Here is a 26,030-nt window from a genome sequence, read left to right on the forward strand (position 1 = left end):
CTCAAAGACAAAAGCTCACAGAAAGCCACTGTCCAATTTCACAGCTGGATGTCAAGTCTATGCACAGGTCTGGCAAGATAGATCTGGACGACGTATCACTCTTGAAGTATTAATTCCCTTGATGCATCCTAGCAGTAGTGCTAACCACCAATTTGGAGGATGTTTACTCATCTCTCTATAAGGACAGGTTGAGGCCTGCATCAAGAAGATCCCAGTTGACTCCTGTGATCTCACCTCCTCTGTCCACGCGCTCTCTTGGCCTGTACTGACTTCAACTTTGACAGCATTGCACCAGTAGTTTACTATATTGGGCGAGAACCCAGCAAGGCATATTGTATAACCTGACCTCCTCCTTCCACCACAGTTGTGGCTGTTAATGATGTATGCACAACATTGGGCCAGCTGAAACTTGGTCCTAGCAGAGTTCTCTTGGAGCTTTCAGACCTGTGAATGTGCCAGCTATGTCAGTTGAGGCTCATGCTCAAAACTTGATGCTATTGATACATCTGGCGCAGGGATGTGACTCTGTCAGCACAAATGACAGGGTGTTCGTTGAAGCTGCAGGTACTGGTACAAGGGCTGACTACTTTTTCAGCCATGCTGACACAACGATGAGGTCAAAACCACTCCATCAATTGAGGAAGTCTGCCCTTTGCCTGCAGTTTTCATTGTAGTAGATTGCATCAATAGCTAGAAGCACCTTTTTCCATCTCCAGTTGGCAAAAGGAAAAAATGTCAGTGTACTTCCTACCGTACAATGTGTGTTGCTGCCTGTTGCAGTATTTTTTAATTCAACTGTACCTGTTTCATAGCTTTAATCAGAAGTCCCTGGAGCTTTGGAATCTCCAGGGGTGACTTACTACAGCTGGTACCCTTGGAGAAGATATGTTTTCTTGCTTGTAATTTTTATTCTTTGGAAATCTAAGGCCTTGTCTATGCTACGGGGGTAAGTCGACCTAAGTTACACTACTCCATCTAAGTGCATAACGTAGCTGGAGTCAACATAGCTTAGGTCAACTTACTGCAGTGTCTACACTGCGCTGGGTCGACGGGGGACACTCTCCTGTCGACTTACCTTACGCTTCTCGTTCTGGTGGAGTACTATAGTCGATGGGAGAACGATCTGCAATTGATTTAGTGGGTCTTCACTAGACCCGCTAAATCGAGCCCTGGTACATAGATCACCAAAGTGTCGATCCCCAGTAAGTGTAGACATGCCCTAAGTTATGAGTCACACTAACCCACCCACCTCCTCTTAAATTTCAGGATTTTGTAACCTTTTTGTACTTCACTTCTGTAACATGTTTCAACTTCCACGGAGAATGGAACTGATGAAAATACTGAAGGTTGCTATGGTTCCACAGCTAGGTTAGCACAGAGCACCCCTCTGGATGGAGCCACCAAGTTTTGAATCGTGGCTATGGGAGCCCCTGCCACTCAAGGCTATGAGCATGGATCCAGGAGTGTTGATGTGTTACATATACATTGTGGAGGTTCACCTTTCTGTTCTCAATGCAGAATGACATTAACCTGGCTATTTATGAGCATATTTGTGTCTGCACAAGCATATCCAGCTCAACCCAGCTCTAGGACTAACACGAACTAGTTAACAGGGGCTACAGGAAATAAATAAAATCAGCTACCGTATCCAATTTTTATGATTGAATGTGAAAATAGATTTTTTTAAAGGAAGGAAAAGATATTTAAACTGTCTCTCTCCACCTCGAATTAAAACCAACTTAATCATACTTGTCTCTAGAACTCTGTGATGAGGAAAAGGAGGTGAGAGAACTTGACTCCCTTCTCTCTGCTTTGTCCTTTTCCCCAGCAGCTCTCTTCCCTTAAAAGTACCAAATGTCAGCCAACTGGGCAGAGCATTTCAAGCTCTGCACTGAATTCTGCTTCCTACCGGCAAAGCTCTTCAATGTATGTCTACACTGCAATAAAACCCTCGTGGCTGGCCCATGGCAGCTGACTTGGGCTCCCAGGGCTCAGCTGCAGGGCTATAAAATTGCAGTGTAGACATTTGGGCTTGGGCTGGAGCCTAGGTTCTGGGGCCCCCACATACCCAGAGTCACTTTGAATTCTGTATCAGGCAGTTGCTGTCCTTGGTGCTTTGCTTCACAGCTGTCCACCCAGTCTGTCCTTGCCTCACACTGGGAAGGAGAGAAAGGCAAGACAAACTTCACATGAAGTTGGTGAGTGGGGATGAAGTGGCTACCAGATACAGAGAAATGGGTATGCAGTGTTGTTGTAGCCATGTCAGTCCCAAGATTAGGTGGGTGAGGTAGTATATTTATTGGAACAACTTCTGTTGGTGGGAGAGAAGCTTTTGAGCTTATACAGAGTTCTTCAGAAGGATTCCAATTTCTCTCTCAAACCTTCTATTTTTTTCACACTGGCCAGGAAACTGGTGGGAAAGAAGTAAGATGCATTAGTATTTTCTGGTGTCTTAAATAGTATGATACCTGAAGTTATGGGTCTAAACCATTTACGTACTCCCTTCAAGTAGAAGACTCTCAGTAGTTTTCCAAACCTATGAGAAGACTGGTTCAGCAAACATCTTCCCAAACTAGAAATGGAAAAAAACAGGTAGTCGTTAACCTAGTAAAGACGGAACGCATGAAGTACATGACTGAGATACAGAAAGAGTGACGCGATCTGACAAGTGAACACTGCTTCTTGGGACTGCGTAGTCTGGAAAAAAATGCATTGTGATATGTTTCTTTGAACAGGGGATTACGAGAGAAGATGCCTCCTGTCGTGGGAGCCGTGACACAGTTTCATGCTTGGTGGCACATTTTTACGGGCCTTGGCTCTTACCTTCATATCCTACTAAGGTAGGAAACAGCCTTTTTCCCCATAGCTTGTTAAGCAAAGTAGGTGGGGTTTCTATAAATGGTTTTAGATTTGAGTTGCTAGTTGGGAGTGCATCATTTTAGAGTACCAGACACACAAGTAAAATAATATCTATTCCATAATTATGCTTTGTTCTGTGGGTATTGGGGAATTTACCTAGGTAGCAGGCATTGCATAAATTAGATGTTCATGAAACTGTTTTAGGATTAGTTTTTGACAGGTTTTTTTCCCAGTTGCTCCTTGCCCTTTAAATGTCATATTAGCTGAAAGGATCGGGAAAATAACCATTTTTATTAAACTAATGGGATGGAAGTTTCTGTAACTGGTAGAGAAATCTGTCTAAGAAGACTATATACTATATATTAGAGTATAGAATTGTTTATGCTGCAGGGTGGGTTGTAATTCACAATGGCAATCCTGTAGTTTTTATCTGTCCAGCAGTGAAAATGCCAGTGCCCCTGAGGTTGTATTCCTTCATTTTTCAAACATAAGATGTTAACTTAAATGTTTGTATTGCTTCGGGTTACATCCTGCAAACACTTACACCCATGTTTAACTTTCTATGAGCACTACCACTGCTGAAAACTGGTGCAGATATCTCATGGAGCAGGGAGACGATGGTGCTGTCTTCATGTAGAATACTACATTGATGTCCAGGCACCTCTGATTTCAGTGGGGCTACTCATGGGAGTAAAGTTAAGCATGCGCATAAGTATTTGCAAGAATGGAGCTGAATTCATGGTCACCGGAGGTGCTTTTCAAATTTTCCAATCGCTTTTGGCCCTTTATTTACTGCTGTCTATTTTAGATCAGAATTAGAATGGGGTTTAGGCTGGCAGTTTAAAATATTTTTGTTGCTTATTTGCAACGTGCCATCAAAATGGCTTTGTCTCACCTCTGAAACATAAATATGGCTCTACCAAATTCACAGTCTGCTATGGTCAATTTCACGGCCATAGGATTTGAAAGTTGGTAAATTTCACATTTTTAGATCTTTACATCTGAAATGTCATGGTATTGTAACCGTGGGGGATCCTGATAGTGGGGGGTCCGCAAACCTGTTGTAGGGGGGTCATGGGATTGCCACCCTCAGTTCTGTGCTGCCTTCTTAGCTGGACACTGAAAGCAGCAACCACAGAGCTTCCTGCAGCCGCAGGACATTCCTGGAGGTGGAGGTGGGTCTGGTCTCTCCTCCCCGTCTCCCAAAGCAGCTGTGCAGGGGATGGACAAGTCCTGTCCCTCCCCAGCCCAACCGGAGCTAAGAGCCCCCTTTGCTGGGGCGCGCCTAGGAACAAGGGGACATGGGATTTCACAGGGAAGGGCTTATTTCACGGTCTGTGAGGCATTTTTCACAGCCATGAAATTGGTAGGGCCCTAATCATAAAATAAATATCTTTAAGAGGTATTCCAGCTAATGTATGAATTTTAATCGCTTCTCAAACACTTTTTTCCACAGTGAGAGCAGGGTTGGGTTTTTTTTTTTTTGCCAGTTATAAAGCTGGTTATTTTCCTTTTGGTTCTTTCACTAGGGACAGTCCCAACAGCCTCCTTGTGATAGAGTTTTCTTGCTGTCCTCTTGAACGCAGCTCTCAGTGTAGAAGGCAGGTGCTGTGCACGGCTTGAGTACACCTAGATATAGACAGTTCCTCACAGAAAGCAAATTAATGCAGACAGTTTAAATACTTTAGGCTAGATTTGCAGTGCCGTAAATATGGGGGGGGGGGGGGGGAATTGGTTTTGCATGCATTACCCCTGAGAGTGTTTTTCCAGATGAGCTAAGTAATCTCCCTATAGTATAATTTTTCTAGTGTTTCTCCAGTCTAGTTTTACATTTCTGAAGTGGCAGGGCTGTTATCAGATTATTCCATAGTCTGTGCTCTCAGTGTAAGAGCTTTTTCTAATATTGAGCCAATTTTGGTTAATTTCATCATCTTCTCCTTCTACAGTAGTTTATATACTTTTGTGACATAATAAATAATCCCCCTCACCCTTTGCTGTTTACAAGCTTCAAATATTTGTAGACTTCTATCACGATTGTTATAAAGCAGTGGAATCTAGCGGATTAAGCCCCAGGGTAGGAGCTAGGAACTCCTGAGTTCTTTCAGTGAGTTGCTCAGGCATTTCTGTGCCTCAGGTTTCCTAAGAGATTTGCCAGACGTCACACAGTGAGTGGCAGAGTCTTCAATAGCCCCCATTTCCCCTGACCCAGAACCCTGCTCCAGGAACTAGACCGTGCAGCCTTCCATTTGCTAATGTTATAGTTTCAGTGCTGTATAAATGCTAAGGGCGCGGGTGACTGTCATACATGCCCAGCCTGGTTTCTGAAGGTGCAAGCTGTGCCTCCCTCCCTGAAGTAAAGGTCTGTAAAACCAAACAAAAACCACTGTTGACGCAGACACAGTGGGAGGAGGAGGTGGATGAGCACAAGTGTAAAAGCTGTGAGCAACCTATACTTGCTCTTTGATCAGTGTATGCAACTTTGCTCAGCACCCTGGCTACTCAGGGAGTTTGCTCTCCCACCCCTCCAGGCTAGGGAGGGACAAGTCCCTGATTGCTGTTTCCCCTGAGGCGAAGGGAATGCTCTTCTAGGGTCCTCTCTCCCTTTCCTTAAGGGTGGGGATGGGGAGACACAGCTCACTTGCTGCTGTGTGACAGCCAGTAAAACAGGGCTCTGTGACTAGGCCTCCATTTGTGCCAGGTAAACCCAGGCAGAACAAGCTGAGGCTGAGCTGTGATCACAGAAGTGCTTCTGGTACGGTCAGGAAATCATGGGGATCACTCCTGTCTTCAGTGTTGTATTTGCTCTGGACAAAGCCTGAAGTGTAGCCGTGTACCTCGACTGTATGGCACTTTGGTTGTTAAATGCTCATTGGATTTCTCCCCCTAGCTTATACACAAGGACACTTTTCCTGAAGTACAGGCCAAAGGTGAAGGTAAGCTGTCAAATATTTTGTACTTATTGATGCAGTGTAGAAATGGGCCATTCAGTTGGCTTACATTTAAGCATGCTTCTGGGCTCATTGGCCAGGACTTCCTGTTTCTGGCTTTACTTTTACATTGTGTTCTGTGTATTAATTCCAAGAAACTGAGAACAGGTGAACTGTATTTCTGTTCTGAGAAGCTACATTGCAAGCAAATCTTGTTTCCCCCTTTTCTTTTCAGTTTGTTTTTGGAATATGGCCTATTCTCCTTGTGGAACCCCCCAAGAAGCAGTGACTGTGAGAGATCCAACCAACCAAGTGTGACCACTGGCTGAATAAAGAAATTCCACAGCTGTTGACACTGATGTGGCAAAATTATGCATCAGCTCAAGGGCTGTGTAGCAGGAAATAGACTTCTCTGTATTACTGGTATTGCCAGGCACAACACAGAGTGAAGAGTTGGCGCATTATGGGAATAATGTTTAGAACCTTTTTATTGTTAAGGTGTTAAAACAAAATTAAGACACAATATTTTTTGTGTATATGTTGTATAGCTGAAGATGCTGGGCTAATATTTTGTGCTGGTCACAGAAACCTTACCATTTGTTGAAATGGGTTGCATATGTTTTCATTCAGTTGTCCGTCTGGTCTGTGGCTAAACTAATATTAGTAACTGAATTATGAAAATGGTAGGCCAAGTGATGGCCAATCTAAGCATCCAGGGGGCCTGTCGTGAATTGAATCCTTCTGAACTAATTCAAGCTTGCACCTTTATACAGTTTAGTGAGGTATGTAATGATTTAGGGCTCTCTTTTACCATGCTTATATATTGCTATTTGCAGTAAGTCAAGGGAGTGGGACGCGTAGAGAAATTGTATTAAATTAGGTCAGGCTTCCATTTTCTTTTGAGGATGCAGGACCCATCGGGAGTGTTTTCCAGCAGTACCTGGGGATAGGGCGCACCAATGAAATGGCTCAAGGGCCCTTTAAAAAGGGGTTTAGACTCACTTAGACATTCTTGCTATGAATGTGAGGAAACTTGACAACTGTCCCAAGTCCTTCGAACTTGTGTGAGAATCCAGGAGGCCATTTCTGGTCATTCTGAATATCCCTAGCAAGTACTGAACACCCTTTACTAACCCTGCTTTCATTTTGCAAATCATTCATGCTCACAGATTCACAGCCACTTAATTTAAATGCTTATTTATATCCGTGTTGGTCTAGCTTTAAATTCTCTTCCTCCCCCCCCATATTTTACAATCTTACAAATATTCACGGGATTTTCAGAGGTGCTAAGTATCCTTCACTCCCACTGACTTCAGTTGGAGTGAAGGGTGCTCAGTGCTTAAGAAAATCAGGCCTTTTTTTGGTCTCCTCAGCGTAATCGACAGCACTCTGAGACCATGTCTACACTAGAGACCGTACAGCGGTACCGATGCAGCTGCACCACTGTAAGGTCTCCTGTGCAGCCAGTCTATGGCAACGGGAGAGAGCGCTCTGGTCAACATAATTAAACCACCCCCAACGAGCGGCAGTAGCTGTGGTCATAGGCGCTGACTTCATGGGTGCTCCAGGGCTGGAGCACCCACAGAAAAAACGGGCAGCCAGCTCTCCCCACCCCGCTGCCAGCAACCCTGCTGATCAACTTCTCCCACTCCTTCCCAGTGCCTCCGGCCCGCCAGCTGTTCTGTGGCATGCAGGAGACTCTGGGAGAGAGGGGGAGGAGTGGGAATGGAGCCAAGGCACCTATAAAGCTGCTTCAAAGATCTGCAAAGTCTTGGCCATGTAACTTTTTTTTTGTTTTACTTCTTCAAAGATAAGACTATATCCTGTAATGCACAATCAATACTAATCAAAATTATCTTTTCCTTTGAATGTGTTTCTCTCGGTCTGCAATTTACATACACACTTTAGAGGCCTTCTGTAGTACCACGATCAGTATGTAAATCTTTAAATGGTGGTTTGACTAGCAGTTGACAGCTAGCTTGCAGTCTGTGTAAACATTATCTGATAGATCTGCAACTTAGACAGAGCTGAAGTCACTAGTCAGGAACCCATCTCTATTCAGGAAGGGTGTTTAGTCCCATTGAAGTCAATGGGAATTAAGCATGGGCTTTCCTGAATTGGGCGCCTTAATTATCTGGAAAAAATAGTTTCTGAGAAGACTTTGCAGTCGGTTTCAAAAATACAACTAAAGAGGGTGCCTGTTCTCCCCCACCAAATGCCCCAAAGCAAGCCTGTGCCCTACCCTTGAGGAGCTGGACTTTTGGATCATTTTAGTCACCTCTGCCACAAATGGGAGTCAAGCACATGCTTTGCTGAATTAGGGCCAGAAGCACCATCCCATTGCAGCAGTTCTGCTTTATATCTGCAGTGTGCAGAACATATCAACAGTCACTGATGGCCTCCTGGTTACTTAATATTTTTTTAAAAACTTTTTTTTTTCCAGTGGCCTTATTTTTCTTGTTGCAGAGTCTCGGGGGGTTATGTATTTTCAGGGTTTATCTGTGTATGTGCAGTCACTGCCATGTGCGAAATGCCAATTTCCCGATGAAGAGATTGTCTCTGTGCTTGTGTAAGATGTTTCAAGAAACTTGCTCAACAGCCTGCGTGCTGGTGAGAAGCAAGATAGCACATTCCTTTTCAGATCATGTAAAATTCATTTGTCGGGATGTCAAATAAGTGTTAACATGTCTTGTCAGTTTGCTTCTGTTTGATTTTTTTGCTCAAAAAAGTAAAAACAGTTTTGGGGTTTCTATTTTTAGCTTAACGTTTTGCAAGGTGGCTTATTCTTTCACTTTAAGTAGCCAAAACACACACTTTTCCGCAAGAGCCTCTCTTCAAGACATTGCCACTACATAAAGAATGTAATTGAGATGTGTAAGCCTCTAACTACAAATAGTCATCTAAAATGATGGATGTGTTGGGAAGCACTACCTTACAAATTGTAAGTCCTATTGAAAATGTCAGGACAGAATAAACTTTATATTCTTATTTCAAACATGACACCTAGACGGCCTTGTTCAGTTGCTTGAAACATAGATGTACCAAACTACCGTGTAAAGAACATGCGTGTATCTGTTACATTGCTCCTTGTTTATATTCCTTGTATGACCAAGCAGATCAAAGAGGTATTTATTTTCTGAAACCTGGTGTACACCTAAAACTTAGCTACGTCGCACAGGGGTGTGAAAAACTCTCACCCTGAGAGATGTAGTTAAGCCAACCTAAGCCCCAGTATAGACACCGCTAGATTGACCTAGCTACTGCCTCTCAAAGGGGTGGTGGATTTACTGCAGTGATGGAAAAACCTCTTCTGTCGCTGTAGCATCTACACTATGGCACTACAGCGGCACAGCTGCAGTGCTGTACTTTTGTCGCTGTAGCACCTGAAGTGTAGACCCATCCATAGAGCAGCAGATCTCAAACTTTTAGAGTGGGCTACAGCTGACAAGACAGTGCCACATGGACCATCTTCCCTTCCCATTTGTGAGCTCACTACATCTCTGTGGCTGTTACGTCCATGGAAAAGTAACATTCGCAAAGTAGCAAGTGTATTTTGATGCAATTTAAAGGTTGGAAACTTTAACTCTGTGGCCTGTGTCATGCAAGAGGTCAGACTAGATGATCATACTGGTCACTTCTGGCTTTAAAAAAATCTATGAAAAACCAGGAGGACCTTTACCATGTGACCAATCAATTCCCCAGTGGACCATCGGCAAGCGTTTCTCAGATCACAGTCTGAGATCCTCTGCCTTAGCGACAACATTAGGACATTTAACCTTCTTTGACAATAAAAATCAACACCACGCTTTCACCCAGACATCAGGAGTCAGGATTTTTCGGATGCAGCTCAACAATGAAAAGTGCTTTTGCAACAAGTATAGGATGTGGAAGATTCAGACCTACCAGCAAGGAGGAATCTCACCTACATCTTACTTGAAAGCAGAAATTCAAGTTGGCTAACAGTATTAGTTATCTCCAGAACTCTTCCTTGTGGGAGAGAAAATGTTGTTGTTTCTTCCAGTTCTAACACCAGGAGATGCACAGCAAGTGTTTAGAACAAACTGATCATTTTAAAAGCACTGTCGAATTAGAATTTGGAATATGCAATAGAATTATCACTTGCACATCTACCTCTATCATGTATATTGCACACTATCAGTGCCCTTTAATTTAAGGATGCAGCGATAAAGACAAGTAGACTAACTCAGACCTCGCAACACTAGCAGGATTGCAAAGTATTGAACTAATCTATGGCTGAATATATGAGCTCTAGGTAAGTGGACTTGTTAGATACCTGTCAGAGGCTTTCTGGTTATACACTTGATCCTATTCATCGGCACTCAAATTTGACTTTTTTAGTGGGTGTTATGAACAGAAAGACCCCAGATTCAAGGCCTTAATTCTAGATATCTGAATTTAAACCTGCTTGCCAACATATCTGTGCATTTACGTTACCTTTAGGTGGCTTAACGTATACTAATGTATTCACTCCTTGGCAGGAGTTAAGTTAAAGGAAAAGTTCAAAGCTACTTGATTTTTTTTTCTTTTTATTTGAATTTGATTGCTTGCAACATCTAGTTCCTAACAGCTGGTTACATTTATCAGACATAAAATTAGAAGTGGGGAGGCTAATGCTACCAGCCAAGAGTCTCAAAAATACGAGCCTAAACCTAGGCTTCTAACTCCATTTTTAGGCACCTTAACAAGTGGCTTGACTTTCAAACACGCTAGGCACCCCAGCGGTTTCCATTACCCTCAGTGTTTTTGACGTCTACCTACCTTGTTTACTGTGGATTCAGCAATCACTATCATTTATCAAATGCATTTTATCCATTAGTAATTTAAAATCAATTTATATCGTATTTTTGGCATCTGATGGCAGAAGATGAATGGTCAGGAGGAACACTTCATACTGGAAGATTTTTTTCTGAAATTATAGTGATTGCTCAGGAAGTGACTAAGTCCGGGCACTCTTTTCCTCAACAGCTCGGTGGTTCTGAGAGTCCAACCTTCTTTATTTTGCAAACATTAAGGCCTGATCTTACAATTGACAATATGCAGATGAAGCAATCCCTTGATTTTAGTGGGGCTGCACCTGCGTTGTGTAAATTGCAGGACTGGGGTTTAAATGTACAGTTTGGTTAACGCTCCAAAACCAGTATAGCTGTAGAAGAAAAATTCTAACTGGAGAAACATTTACTGATGGAAGGCAGGAGAACATAGTAAATCTTAACTGGAGTCAATGAGAGTATAAACAGAGAATCCCGTAGCATCCGATTTAGTCACTTTTCCTGATAACTGCACTTTAGACACCTGTGTGTAATAGGCTTGAATGTTTTGAAGCCTATATGCTTAACTTTTAATATTGATTCTGAATTATTTGCTATAGAGGTACTGTAGACGGAATATTTTATGCCATATATTGGATAGTACAGTGTACCTTTACGTGGATGGAATATAGAATGGATTATTCTATACATGAACAAAAGTGTTTCTTGCATGTCAGGGACGTTCTCTACTTTCTTTGCTTTTGAAAATCCTATAATGTAATGACACCATTAAGTTTTAAAACGTTTTTTGTCATTGAGCATGCAAAATTACATACAATTAGCTGATGCTGCTAAGTGCCTGATTTTTCTCAGTCCCCATGTTCTCCGAGCATGAAATTCTATTGTTTTGGTTTTTGATAGTGTGGGCAAGATCCCAAAGGGTGGTGGTTTTTGTTACACGATTATTTAGCTATTACAAAAAAAAAAATCCTATAATGCAGAATTCAAATGGTGTTTTTTTAGTGGACCTCCAGAAATATGCAATACTGCATTATCCAGCCTTTTGCTGCCTTATTACTCAACTAGCACAATAAGCGTAATTTCCATCCATCTCTTATTATTGTACTATGAATCAGTTGAGATTTTGAAAGCCAACCAGGGGACTTAACCACACGGCCCCCATTTATTTCAATGAGAGTTGTGTGGCTAAACCACTCCTGACCCTGCCGTTTGACAGCGCCTGGGTGGACCGCTGCTCCCATGGAGAGTCTCATTGGCTTCTCGGGAGTTCCAGGCAGGCACAAGCGTTGCCAGGCTATCAGTTATAGAAATGGGGCCTAAGTTCCCTGGCTGGCTCTGACAATCTCTTTTCACTTGCTGGAGCCATTTAACTACTTTCAATTACAAATCTGTAATTACAGTTTTGCAGTGGAGTGGTTCAGTCACAAACTGAACTGAGTCCAATTTGTACAGGCCTCTAAATCGGCACCTGCACATTTTGTGCGCACAGAATCCCACAACTGTTGAGCACAAATCAGGTAGTTACCTATCTTGAGATATCATTGATGCGGTTTTGCAAGTGAAAGTTAAATGACCCTTTTGATTATCTGGCATGTCATGAATCTGGCCCTAGTTAAACAAAGCACTTAAGACCGTTCTTAAAATTATGCTTAAGTCCATCCCTCTTTTACAGAACTTTGAAGCACACGAAGTCCCACTGAATGTGACTTAAGGATGTGCTTAAATGCTCTGCTGAATAGGAATAGACTTTTGCATGTGCTTAAATGCTTCGCTGAATTGAGGCCTCAGTCACTGTCTTGCAACAGAATTTTACTCCAGTGTTTGACCATGCACAGTATTGCTCCCGGGGCGGAGGGAAGGGAGATTCTAGGAGCATAAGCAACAGTTACTTTGTAGAGTGATTTGGTTACTGCTTGTCTCATGTTCTGTCAAATTGATGTTGACTCTGTTGAACCCAGTTTAATGCACTGATAATGCATCGTTTACTGTTTAGAAGATAACCTGTCTATGGACATGGAATAGCCAATGTGTTATGTGACCAAACTTTCTAACATCAACACTATTTGTTTTAGCGTAATCTTTGTTTTCCAATTCAAGATATTGTTGCAGATGAATTCACTGTGACAAAAAAATATATAAATAGGGGTTGACTATATGCAATAGCAGTTGTACTAAGAAATGTTTAATAAATATTTTGATATACTGCACTCAGTCTTCATATGGAAACAACTGGCAACTAACCCTAGGCTTGTGTGTCAACCCTTTTTGTTTTGCAAAACACATCAGCTTTGAGATATTTAAGTAATAATGTATTTAATCTATTATCCATGCTGCATTCAAGTACTAATTGTCTTTATAGTTCAAATTATTAAAGAATTTTGTTTTAAATAAGACTTTTTGTAATGTTTCCTGTTTTTTATATTGCATCTGAAAGGATGATTTTATCAATGCTGTTTAATATTTAAGGATACATGCCTCTGTTTTCAAAGCACAGAACGGGAATCTCAGCTTGGATATGCAATTCAGCAGGGATAAAAGGTTTGGCATTCCATTGATTTGAGTTCAGTGTAATTTATTTTTAAAACAAATTGCGTTAAAATTACGGTGTTAGAAGATCTTTTTAGTGGCCAGAAACAAAAGTCTCATTGAAAATCAATGGGACTTGTGCTCCTAAATCTATTAACTGTTTTTGAAACTCTCCCTATTAACAACTTATGTCCAATGTAGCAATATTAGGATACATCAGTTTGCAGCTGTCCATATGAGCAGCAATATTAACCTTCCACTCAACCAGTGCCCTGCCAGGAAAGGAATGGGAAACGCCAGTACCTTAGTTCTGAGCCATGCAACAAAGTCTTAGCCAAAAGGGAGTCTCCACCGTGCTTCAAGGCTAAAAACCTCAAACCTCTTTTGAAAATGCCGAGCTGGTTCCTCCGAGCCCTAGGTATGCAATTCTGAAGACTTAGTAAAAATGCCTCTGCTGATCTCAACCATTGCAGGGGTAGTCAATTATTTCTTGATGAAGGTGTAGTCGAGGTCCAGACTCCAGAGAAAATAATGCAAAAATAATAATTATAATAATTAGTAAATAAAAAGATTTTGGGGTCTGGTTCAAAAGTGTCTGGCGATCCAGATTTGGCCCGCAGTCCGCCTGTTGACTTCCCCTGTGTTAGAGATACCTAGAACTGGGGGTGGGGATAGAAGGTAATAGCACTGTGAGACTTCCGCTGATATTGGGGATAACCCTGGGAAGTTGTATTATTTACATTAGCGTTTCCCAAACTTTTTTGGCCACGGAACACCACTTTTTTTTTTTTTATTTGAGCATAAAATTGCGTTATTTATGCTCAAATATATTTTTTTATAAAACAAAGCAAAAATACAAATTTAAAATAACTTGAACTAACAATTTCTAACTGGAAAACACGTATAAAGTAGTATAAAAATCAAGTGCAAGAGTCAAAATTAAAAACTGTTCTACTTAAAAAAAACCCTGTCTTTATTTATACACAAACACCAAACAAATTAGATTTTTACTAGGAAAATCTATTTTTATAAACAGAAATACAAATTTGGATTTAATGGGATTGGTGTTTCTGCGTTTTTCTATCACAAATTCGCTTAATATTAGGAATAATGCGGGAAAGTTGAATCCTCATGTCAGGCGCAGCATCAAGTCTATTCCTATATTTGTTTTTTGTTGCAGTATAATACGAAAATCCCGTCTCACACAAATAAGTTGTAGCAAAAGGAAGGAGCACTCAAACTGCACATTTAGCCACACTAGGGTACTCTTCTATTAGGCTGCTCCAAAAATTATTCAGCGGAAGATCCTTAAACTTTTGTTTCAAATCAGAGTCAGAAATTGTCAATTAGGCTTTCATAATCGTGCACAGTAAAGCCGACTGGTTTGGCTGTAATTACAAATGGATTTTGAACCCAAGCATTATCATCAGTAGTTGTAGGAAAATATTCTAATAAAGAGGCCTGCAAGTCACATAAGTGCTGTAAAATGGTGCTGGAAACTTCTTCATGGAGTGTAGAATTTATTTCAGTCAGAAATTCATGTACTGTAGGGAAGCAGTCGAAGTTATTCTGTTCTACAGAAGATGCCCAGAATTCCAGTTTCTTTAACGACGAAATTTTATCCATTGTAGTAAAAATGGTCACATTCTTTCCTTGCAGCGACAGATTAATTTCATTTAATTTTGCAAAAATATCTGCAAGATACGCAAGTCTCATTAGCCATGAGGAATTTGTCAGTCAGTCATTAAATTTTCGTCCTGAATTATCTGAAGTGAAGAATACCAGTAGTTCACTACGAAGCTCAAAAAGCCTCACAAGCACTTTTCCTCTGGCTAGCCACCTCACTTCCGTATGTAAAAGAAGCACTTTGTGCTGACTACCCATTTCCTCACACAAAATTTTAAATAACCTGGATTGAAGTGGTCGAGATTTGACAAAATTGATAATTTGTACTGCTTCATCGAGCACAATTTTCAGATATGCTGGTATTTTTTTTAACTGCAAGTGCTTGTCTGTGTAGAACACAATGGCTCTTAGTGCTTTCTGGTGCCATACTTATGATTCGCGTTACAGCTCCCTTCATCTTCCCGATCATTGCCCGAGCAACGTCAGTACATACATCAATACATTTTCCCCAACTAATTTCATGCTTTCTGATAAAATTGTTGATGCAGTTGAATATTTCTTCTCCAATTGTGTTGCTTTGCAGAGATTCACATAAGAGCAGGTCCTCTTCAATAATATTATTAAATCTATATCGGACAAATACTAGTAGCACAGCAAGTCCTGAAACGTCAGTGGACTCATCTAGCTGCAATGAATACTCATGGCAAATTTTCAGTCGGCAAACTAGCTCTTTTTCTATGTCATTGGCAAGATCTTTAATACGGCGTGCAACAGTATTATTTGACAACTGTACAGCATCAATTTTTTTTACCAGACTGCTCGCTCAACATGCACGTTACAATATCTTTCGCACAAGGCTTGATAAGCGTTTCTCCAATAGTGTGAGCTTCTCCGGCAAGCGCTATACGGTAACTTACTTGATAAGATGCCTCTGTTGCACTTTTGTTGTCTGTTTTAGCAATTTTAATAATCAGAAGTTTACAATTTCCAAGTGAGTCACGCTTCCTCTTGAAAAAACTTATATCTTTGTCTTTGTATTCAGCATGTTTGGTTTCCAAATGCCTACGAAGTTTAGCAGGAGCCAATGAACTGTTTGCTAGTATTTTGTTGCACACGACGCACTGCGCATCAGGAACATCTTTATTTCCAACACACGTAAAACCGAAAGACAACTTTCATCATACTTTCATTTTGGTCTTTTAACACCTGCTTCTTCTTGTTTTTTGATATACTTCAGTGGAAATTCTTTCACCTTGGATAACTCACTAGTACTAACAGATTTTTTTGGCAACAAAAGACTGCGATTGTTCATCCTCACTTTGAAGTGTCACAATATTTTGCTCGTTTATTTCGGCTACAGTTGGAGTACCAGAAGAACTTGCTTTTCGTTTCAAAGTTCCTTCTTTTAGCCATAAATCCATGGTGATTAGATTTAGTAACAATATTTAGAAATAGTGATTTTTATCAAATTTTGTTTGTCACAAATATTTATATTGTTTCGAGCAAAGCTAGTTTAATTGTGCTTATCGTACACACGGTAAAGACCCACAGGTTTGAACGTGTTGAGTGAATGTTATATTCAACATGGCGTAAAGAGAATGGTGTGTGCATACCACTGCAGTTCGCGCAGCCTCGAGCGGAAGGGGTACGACGTCACTAACTGAAACGTGTCCAAAAGGGGTTGACATCAACATACTTGCGTACCACGTTCTCTTTGCGCCATGATATTCAATACGAGATCTATCAATAACCGGAAAAGGAGTTTTATGTTTAATTATAGTCATTCAGAAAGAGTTGTAAACTACGCTTCAAATATGCCAAATTTAAAATTGAAAAAAAATGTAAAGATCCTTTTTTTAAATTATGATTCTTTCACAGAACACCTATTCACATCGTGCGGAACACCAGTATTCCGCGGAACACAGTTTGGGAAACACTGGTTTACATTAATACCAACCCTAGCTTTTAAGACCAAAAAGTGTGCAATCCAGTTGAACAGCAATCATGGAAAGGAAATGACCCTATGTAGATATACTTGTAAAAGTACTTTTATACCTCCCTCCCCCGGTACTGGACTATAATGGTATGTACCCCACACTGACAGAGAGTTACTGGAGCCAGAGAGCAATTAAGGCACCTGGAGGGTGGGCCAGGCCCAGTGGGGAGGAGCTGGGATGGGAGTGCTAATGAAGGATTTCAGGGCAGTAGAAGGGAGGCGGGAGGTCTAGAAGAGAGTGAGACTTGGGTCTTCTCCCAAGAAGGGAGCTTCTGGCAGAGGCCAAGAGACACTGGGAAGCCAAGGAGTGGAGTAAGCTCTTGTGGTAAGCCTTGGCAAAAGGGCTAGACACCAAAGAGGCAGTTCAGGCTTCTGGGATGGAGTGGGATAGAGAGTCTGGGGAGAAGCAGACAAGGAGCCGGACCTCCAGGGACAAAGCTCTGGGAGGCATTGCCCTATACAAGAGGAGGAAGGAGGTGCCAGAGGGAAGGACCCTGAATACACCACACCATGAAGGGGCGTGCTGGCTGATGAGTCTCCCTGCAACAGAGCAACTCACAATCGTTGAACATACTAGGTTAGACCAATGGTCCATCTAGCCCAAAATCCTGTCTTTTGATAGTGGCTAGGGCCCGGTGGTGTGGCGTCCCATGAGGAGCGGATAAAGCACACGACCAATGTGGTTGCAAGCTGAACTCTGAATCCTGTTTATTACAAGCTTTCTTTTATAGTCTTTCTCAACATTACATAACACAATTAGGCTATAATTACACATCTACCGATTGGACAAGAAGGAGAATCATGTGTTTATCACATGTATAGCCCCACACCGATTGGTTCAACCATTCCTTACATAAGGCCTCATCTTATATAACCACCAGGGGGCCTTACATAAGGCCTCATCTTATATAACCACCAGGGGGCCTTACATAAGGCCATGATTTATTACCTTGCAAGTGTCCCATCGTGACCCTTACCCTCTCGTGGAACTTTACATCCCCACACGGTGGTTTAGAGGGAATGAACAGAACAGGGGAATTTCAAGTGATCCATCCCGTCGTCCAGTCCCAGCTTTTGGCAGTTGGAGGTTTAGGGTCATGTGGAGCATGGGGTTGCATCCCTGACTGTCTTGGATAATTGCCATTGATGGACCTGTCCTGCATGAGCTTATCTAATTCTTTTTTGAACTCCGTTATACTTTTGGCCTTCACAACATCCCCTGGCAACAAGTTCCACAGGTTGATTGTGCATCATAAGAATGGCCATACTGGGTCAGACCAAAGGTCCATCGAGCCCAGTATCCTGTCTTCCGAGATCCACCAATGCCAGGTGCCCCAGAGGTAATGAACAGAACAGGTAATCACCAAGTGATCCATCCCCTGCCGCCCACTCTTAGCCTCTGGCAAACAGAGGCTAGGGACACCATCCCTCTCCATCCTGGCTAATAGCCATTGATGGACCTATCCTCCATGAATGTATCTAGTTCTTTTTTGAACCCTGTTATAGTCTTGGCTTTCACAACATCCTCTGGCAAAGGATACTGTGGAAAGGAGTATTTCATGAAGAAGTATTTCTTTTGTTTTTAAACACGCTGCCTATTAATTTCATTGGGTGACCGCTAATTCTTGTGTGATGTGAAGGAGTAAATGACACTTCTCTATTTGTTTTCTCCGCACCAGTCATGATTTTATAGACATCTATCGTATCGCCCCTCAGTCATCTCTCTTCTAAGCTGAACAGTCCCAGTCTTTTTAATTTCTCCTTGTATGGAAGCTGTTCCATACCCCTCATCATTTTTGTGGCCCTTTTTTGTACATTTTCCAATTCAGACAGGGGTGTGCTGGCCAGCAAGTCACTCTTCAGCAGAGCACCTCATAATTGTTGGGTGTATTTATCCTCGCTGTACCCCGGTGGGGTGGGGAAGTATAATTACATTTAGTCCAAAATTTCAATGGACAATTTTCAGCCAACCTTAATATTTTGGAAACTTTCCAGGTTAGACCAACCAAGTTTGCGGGAAGAAGGCTCAGCCAAGTCTGCTAATGAACGGTGGTAGTTGATTTCCCAATGAAGATGAGAGAGGAAGATCGTAGGGGAGCACTGGAAAGAGAAGTGCTATAGTCACTGCTAATGCAACCACCACTTTTTAATCTTTTTAATCACCAACTGACGCATAAAATATAAGGGAGAGAGATGGTGTTTGTGCAATGAAGATGTGCTATGGCAGTGACCAGGCTGGAGGAGATGCATGACGCTGTTTAGGCAACGTATGTACATTTCCTCTTAAAGTGCCTCCATGAGGCGGTTGAAACTTGGTGTACTTTAATCTCAACTACTGCCAGAAAATAAATCTAGTTACCCATTGTACATTGCAGTTGAAGTTAGTTATTCAATGAAAGTGGCTATAACTTTGTAAAACCTTTTATTGTCTGTCCAGACCCACCGACGGGGGGCAATTGCCCAAGGGCCCAGGCCATTTTAAAGGGCCCGGGGCCCCCTGCTTCCACTGCTGTTGCAGTAGCGGCGGCTGGGAGCCCCGGGCCCTTTTAAATTGCCCAGGTGGGCTGCACAGTTCCTAGACATAGATGCCAAGTGGGTGCTGAGCACCCACCTGCAGGCCTCTTCCTGCCCAGCCGAGCGCCTCCTGCCAAGGGTGGGCCCCACCTATCAGCTTGTCCCCATCCCTCTCAGTGCCTCCCACCCACCGCCACCAGCTGTTTGGTGGTGTGCTGGAGGCGCTGGGGGGAGGTAGAGGAGTGGGGGGTGGGAAGAGGTGGGGCAGGCCTGGGCGATGCATGGCCCACATGCCGGGAGTGGAAGTGGCGGGACCAGAAACAAAACAACGCAAAACTTTAGAGCCTACAAGTCCACTCAGTCCTACTTCTTGTTCAGCCAGTCGCTCAGACAAACAAGTTTGTTTACATTTGCAGGAGATAATGCTTCCCGCTTCTTAGTCACAATGTCACCTGAAAGTGAGAACAGGCGTTCACATGGCACTGTTGTAGCTGGTGTCACAAGATATTTACATGCCAGATGTGCTAAAGATTCATATGTCCCTTCATGCTTCATCCACCATTCAAGGGGACATGCTTCCATGCTGATGATGGGTTCTGCTCGTTAACAATCTGAAGCAGTACGGATTGACGCATGTTCATTTTCATTATCTGAGTCAAATGCCACCAGCAGAAGCTTGATTTTCTTTTTTGGTGGTTCAGGTTCTGTAGTTGCTGCATCAGAGAGTTGCTCTTTTAAGACTTCTGAAAGCATGCTCCACGCCTCATCCCTCTCAGATTTTGGAAGGCACTTCAGCTTCTTAAACCTTGGGTCGAGTGCTGTAGCTATCTTTAGAAATTTCACATTGGTACCTTCTTTGCGTTTTGTCAAATCTGCAGTGAAAGTGTTCTTAAAACGAACATGTGCTGGGTCTTCATTCGAGACTGCTATAACATGAAATATATGGCAGAACGCGGGTAAAACAGAACAGGGGATATGTTCAGTCACAAATTTAATTAACACATTTTTTTTAACGAGCATCATCAGCATGGAAGCATGTCCTCTGGAATGGTGGCCGAAGCATGAAGGGGCATACGAATATTTTACATATCTGGCATGCAAATACCTAGCAATGCCGGCTACAAAAGTCCCATGCGAATGCCTGTTCTCACTTTCAGGTGACACTGTAAATAAGAAGTGGGCAGCATTATCTCCTGTAAATGTAAACAAACTTGTTTGTCTTAGCGACTGGCTGAACAAGAAGTAGGACTGAGTGGACTTGTAGGCTCTAAAGTTTTGCATTGTTTTGAGAGCAGTTATGTAACAGCAACAAAAACTACATTTATAAGTTGCACTATCACTATAAAGAGATTGCATTATGGTACTTGTATGAGGTGAATTGAAAATACTATTTCTTTTGTTTATCATTTTTACAGTGCAAATATTTGTAATAAGAAATAAGTGAGCACTGTACACTTTTTATTCTGTGTTGTAATTGAAATCAATATATTTTAAAATGTAGAGAAACATCCAAAAAAATTAATACATTTCAATTGGTATTTTATTGTTTAACTGCAATTAATTGCGATTAATTTTTTGAGATAATCTCGTGAGTTAACTGTGATTAATTGACACCCCTAGTATTATTTACATTCAGAATAAGGCGCCAGTCGCCAGAACAGGCCAACAGGGACAATTAGTCCAAACCCAGATCAAATGAGGTTTTTATTATAGGGTAAGAAAAAAGTGCAATAGTTTGTGCTGCTTCTCTTCCCGTTTTCGTTTCACACATCTCTGCAACTTTCCGTTTCCACATACAAGCACAAGTCCCCACCTTCCATGAGACTAGCTACGCTTGCAGTATTTCCAGTGCCACCGAAATGAGGAAGCTTCGAAAGTCACAGAAAAGCCTGCTGCCAGACAACCTCCACACCAATATGATTTAGGAAGTACCTTATCTTCTCCCAGCCTTCGCACGTTGCTGAGGGCCTCTCTGAAAACATCCGCTCAATGTGCAGCGGCAGTCAAAAAAGCGAACAGAATGTTGGGAATCATTAAGAAAGGGATAGATAATGAGAGAGAAAATATCATCTCGCCTCTATATAAATCCATGGTACGCCCACATCTTGAATACTGCGTGCAGATGTGGTCGCCCCATCTCAAAAAAAGATGTATTGGAATTGGAAAAGGTTCAGAAAAGGGCAACAAAAATGATTAGGGGTATGGAATGGCCTCCTCCCCAGCCAGGCTCTCTCAGGCAGCCGCCGGGCAGTTCTGCAGAGCAGCGACTGGGAGGGGCCGGCGTTAAAAACTGCTCCCCACCTGGGCTCCTGCCCGCCAGGGAGAGTGGCAGAACTGGCTGGGGGGGCAGGCACAGCGGGAGGACAATGCCCCCCCCGCACAGGTAACATGGGGTGGGGGGAGTGTGGTGGCCCTGGGCTGGGCGGGGGGATGACACGTGTGACCTGCCCTTTAGATTATGCCTCTCCCACTATGGGGAGGCACCAGTTGTATATGGGGCGCCCTCAGGGGAGGGGGCGGAACAGGGATGGGAAGAGGTGGGGCATTGGGGGAAGGGGCCTAGGACAGAGTGGGGGGTCAAGCACCCCTCCAGGAAATCTGGAGCCTATGCTCCTAGGCATGTGCAGGGTGGTACCAGCGGCGGCAAAGGCAGCCAGGTGGGCATGGGGAAGCCCTGGGCGTGACGGAAGAGCACGCCCCACAGTGCAGCCGGCCGCTCATTGGTCACCAGCAGGGGCCCATTGACTATTCTGCCCTGGGGCCTGGAATTGCTGTCGGCAGGCTGGTGTCTGTTATAACCTACCTTCCCTAGTTGTCCGAATTTAGCCCACAGGAGTACTACCTTGGACTAAGCAGGATTTGGAACTTGGATGAGAGACACCCAGCAACAACTCAGGTATGCTTTACATGAGACGTTGTAAAGTGTCTTTGTAGGAGCTACTGGGATGAGACAGATGTATTTCGATAACTGTGATATTACCTTCCTTTTTAGATAAACCTCAGTCTCCTCGTTCGTATGCTGTCTCGGTTCTCTACTCCCAAGGAAAGGCATTTAGTTGCACACTGTCTCTCTCCTCCGCTCCCATGAAAGCAATATATAGTAGGTTTATTTCCTCTGGGATAACAGGCATGGCAACACAAGCAGAGCACTGAATTCACCTTTGACTTTAAGGAGGGAAGTAAGACCCTTGAAGAATGGTAAAGAATTAAAACTTTATTCATAGCCACCCTGCTGCTCAGTGCAGTATCTATGCAATTTATATTCGGAATGTCCAAAGATATAGGCCAGGCAGTCATAAAAGCCTTCGGGTTTAGGACCCTCTACCATTGCTAGGCTGTACACGTGCTCCATACCTCACAACTAATCTTTCATGTCTTCAAAACAAAGTTCTTTGCCGTGGTAAAGAGCTGTCTTTTGAGTCAGACTCCTAACCTACTAATGGATTTTAAACAGATCCAACGTCTGGCACCTGCAAGGCCAGATGGGGAAACCTACCTCATTCCAAGGCTCTAAATCTAATCGAGCTTTAGTCTGGATCCACTCCAGTGTTCTAGAACATTTAGGCTTGGAATATAGTGTGTTATGGACAGTTTATGTATATTTGTTGCATGTCACAGCAAGGGGTCAGACCTGCTCTCAGACTGAGGGAGTATAAACTTGATTGGCCCCTTATACCGTGATCATGTCTGGTGTGTCTACAGCACCTGGAGCCAATCCACTGAAAGGCTTTTTCAGCCTGTCTCCAGAAGGGTTGAGAACATAAGAACGGCCATACTGGGTCAGACCAAAGGTCAATCTAGCCCAATAGCCTGTCTTCCGACAGTAGCCAATGCCGGGTGCCCCAAAGGAAATGAACAGAACAGGTAATCATCAAGTGCTCCGTTCCATCGCCCATTCCCAGCTTCCGACAAACAGAGGCTAGGGACACCATCCCTGCCCATCCTGGCTAATAGTCATTGATGGACCTATTCTCCATGAACTTATCTAGTTCTTTTTTGAACCCTGTTATAGTCTTATCATTCACAATATCCTCTGGCAAGGAGTTCCACAGGTTGACTGTGTATTGTGTGAAAAAATACTTCCTTTTGTTTGTTTTGAACCTGTTGCCTATTAATTTCATTTGGTGATCCCTAGTTCATGTATTATGAGAACGAGTAAATAACACTTCCTTATTTACTTTCTCCACACCAGTCATGATTTTATAGACCTCTATCACATCCCTCCTTAGTTGTCTCTTTTCCAAGCTGAAAAGTCCCAGTCTTATTAATCTCTCCTCATATGGAAGCTGTTCCATACCCCTAATCATTTTTGTTGCCCTTTTATGAACCTTTTCCAATTATATGTTTTTTGAGATGGGGCAATCACATTTGCACACAGTATTCAATATGTGGGCGTACCATGGATTTATATAGAGGCAAGATGATATTTTCTGTCTCATTATCTGCCCCTTAATGATTCCCAACATTCTGTTCGCTTTTTTGACTGCCACTGCACATTGAGCGGATGTTTTCAGAGAGGCCCTCAGCAATGTGCGAGGGCTGGGAGAAGATAAGGTACTTCCTAAATCACATTGGTGTGGAGGTTGTCTGGCAGCAGGCTTTTCTGTGACTTTCGAAGCTTCCTCATTTCGGTGGCACTGGAAATACTGCAAGCGTAGCTAGTCTCATGGAAGGTGGGGACTTGTGCTTGTATGTGGAAACGGAAAGTTGCAGAGATGTGTGAAACTAAAACAGGAAGAGAAGCAGCACAAACTATTGCACTTTTTTCTACCCGCCAATAAAAACTTGACCTGGGTTTGGACTGTTTATCCCCGTTGGCCTGCCCTGGTGACTGGCTCCTTATTCTGAATGTAAATAATACTAGGGGTGTCAATTGCAGTTAACTCACGAGATTAACTCAAAAAAATATTGCGATTAAAAAATAATAATAACGATTAATCGCATTGTTAAACAATAGAATACCAATTGAAATGTATTAAATATTTTTGGATGTTTCTCTACATTTTAAAAATATATTGATTTCAATTACAACACAGAATACAAAGTGTACAGTGCTCACTTTTTTATTATTTTTTATTACAAATATTTGCACTGTAAAAATGATAAACAAAAGAAATAGTATTTTTCAATTAACCTCATACAAGTACCATAATGCAAATCTCCTTATCATGAAAGTGCAACTTACAAATATAGGTTGTTTTTTTGGTACAGAACTGGGCTCAAAAACAAAACAATGCAAAACTGTAGAGCCTACAAGTCCACTCAGTCCTACTTCTTGTTCAGCCAATTGCTAAGACAAACAAGTTTGTTTACATTTATGGGAGATAATGCTGCCCACTTCTTATTGACAATGTCACCAGAAAGTGAGAACCGGCATTCACATGGGACTTTTGTAGCCGGCATTGCAAGGTATTTGTGTGCCAGATATGTAAAATATTCGTATGCCCCTTCATGCTTCGGCCACCATTCCAGAGGTCATGCTTCCATGCTATGATGCTCGTTTAAAAAAATGTGTTAATTAAATTTGTGACTGAACATATCCCTTGCTCTGTTTTACTCGCATTCTGCCATATATTTCATATTATAGCAGTCTCTTATGATGATCCAGCACGTGTTGTTCATTTTAAGAATACTTTCACTGCACACTTGACAAAACGCAAAGAAGGTACCGATGTAAGATTTCTAAAGATAGCTACAGCACTCGACCCAAAGTTTAAGAAGCTGAAGTGCCTTCCTAAATCTGAGAGGGATGAGATGTGGAGCATGCTTTCAGAAGTCTTAAAACAGCAACATTCCGATGCAGAAACTACAGAACCCAAACCACCAAAAAAGGAAAATCAACCTTCTGCTGGTGGCATCTGACTCAGATAATGAAAATGAACATGCGCCATTCCACACTGCTTTGGATTGCTATCGAGCAGAACCCGTCATCAGCATGGACGCAAGTCCTCTGGAATGGTGGTTGAAGCATGAAGGGGCATAGGAATCTTTAGCGCATCTGGCATGTAAATATCTTGTGACACCGGCTACAACAGTGCCATGCGAACACCTGTTCTCACTTACAGGTGACACTGTGAATAAGAAGCGGGCAGCATTATTTCCTGCAAATGTAAACAAACTTGTTTGAGCAATTGGCTGAACAAGAAATAGGACTGTATGCTCTAAAGTTTTACATTGTTTTATTTTTGAGTGCAGTTATTTTTTTGTACATAATTCTACATTTGTAAGTTCAGCTTTCATGATAGAGATTGCACTACAGTACTTGTATTAGGTGAATCGAAAAACACTATTTATTTTGTTTTTTACAGCTCAAGTATTTGTAATAAAAAAATAAATATAAAGTGAGCACTGTACACTTTGTATTCTGTGTTGTAATTGAAATCTATATATTTGAAAATGTAGAAAAATCCAAAAATATTTAAATAAATGGTATTCTATTATTGTTTAACAGTGTGATTAATCACGATTTTTTTTAATCGCTTTACAGCCCTAAATACCAACTGGGCACTGAGAAGCATGTGGGCCCAATCCTGTGACGCCATTCGTCACATGCAGGATCAATCCATGCTGAAGTGTAATTAATAAATCTTATGCAGTTGAAATCTATTCTGCATGTCAAGTCAGTTCTCGGTGTCCAGAGGAGTGGAGTGTTGGCTGTTGAACCTTTCCTTCGCCTTGGGGTGATTTCTGAGGGGTTATTCACAGGAACAGAGAATCATGAAGGAGGAAATGGACTGAGGGAATCAGTATCAAGTTCCCCCTTGCTACATAGTGCATGCTGCTCTCTGTGGC

The 26,030-nt window shown here is 42.3% G+C and overlaps 1 protein-coding gene across 2 annotated transcripts in view; it reads left to right on the forward strand.

The window, feature by feature from the left end:
- The window catches only part of ACER3 (alkaline ceramidase 3), a 71,014-nt gene extending 62,528 nt beyond the window's left edge, over positions 1-8,486 (forward strand). For both annotated transcript variants that reach the window (XM_024208609.2, XM_024208610.2), the window contains 3 exons: positions 2,736-2,840; positions 5,747-5,792; positions 6,022-8,486. In XM_024208609.2, the coding sequence (XP_024064377.1) occupies positions 2,736-2,840; positions 5,747-5,792; positions 6,022-6,075 (205 nt within the window). In that variant the 3' untranslated portion in view covers positions 6,076-8,486. The remainder of the gene's footprint in view (positions 1-2,735; positions 2,841-5,746; positions 5,793-6,021) is intronic.
- Positions 8,487-26,030: the final 17,544 nt, after the last annotated feature.

The sequence above is a fragment of the Terrapene carolina genome, unplaced genomic scaffold (assembly GCF_002925995.2).
Source record: "Terrapene carolina triunguis isolate 2854851 unplaced genomic scaffold, T_m_triunguis-2.0 Scaffold97, whole genome shotgun sequence".
NCBI classification, from domain to species: Eukaryota; Metazoa; Chordata; order Testudines; family Emydidae; genus Terrapene; species Terrapene triunguis.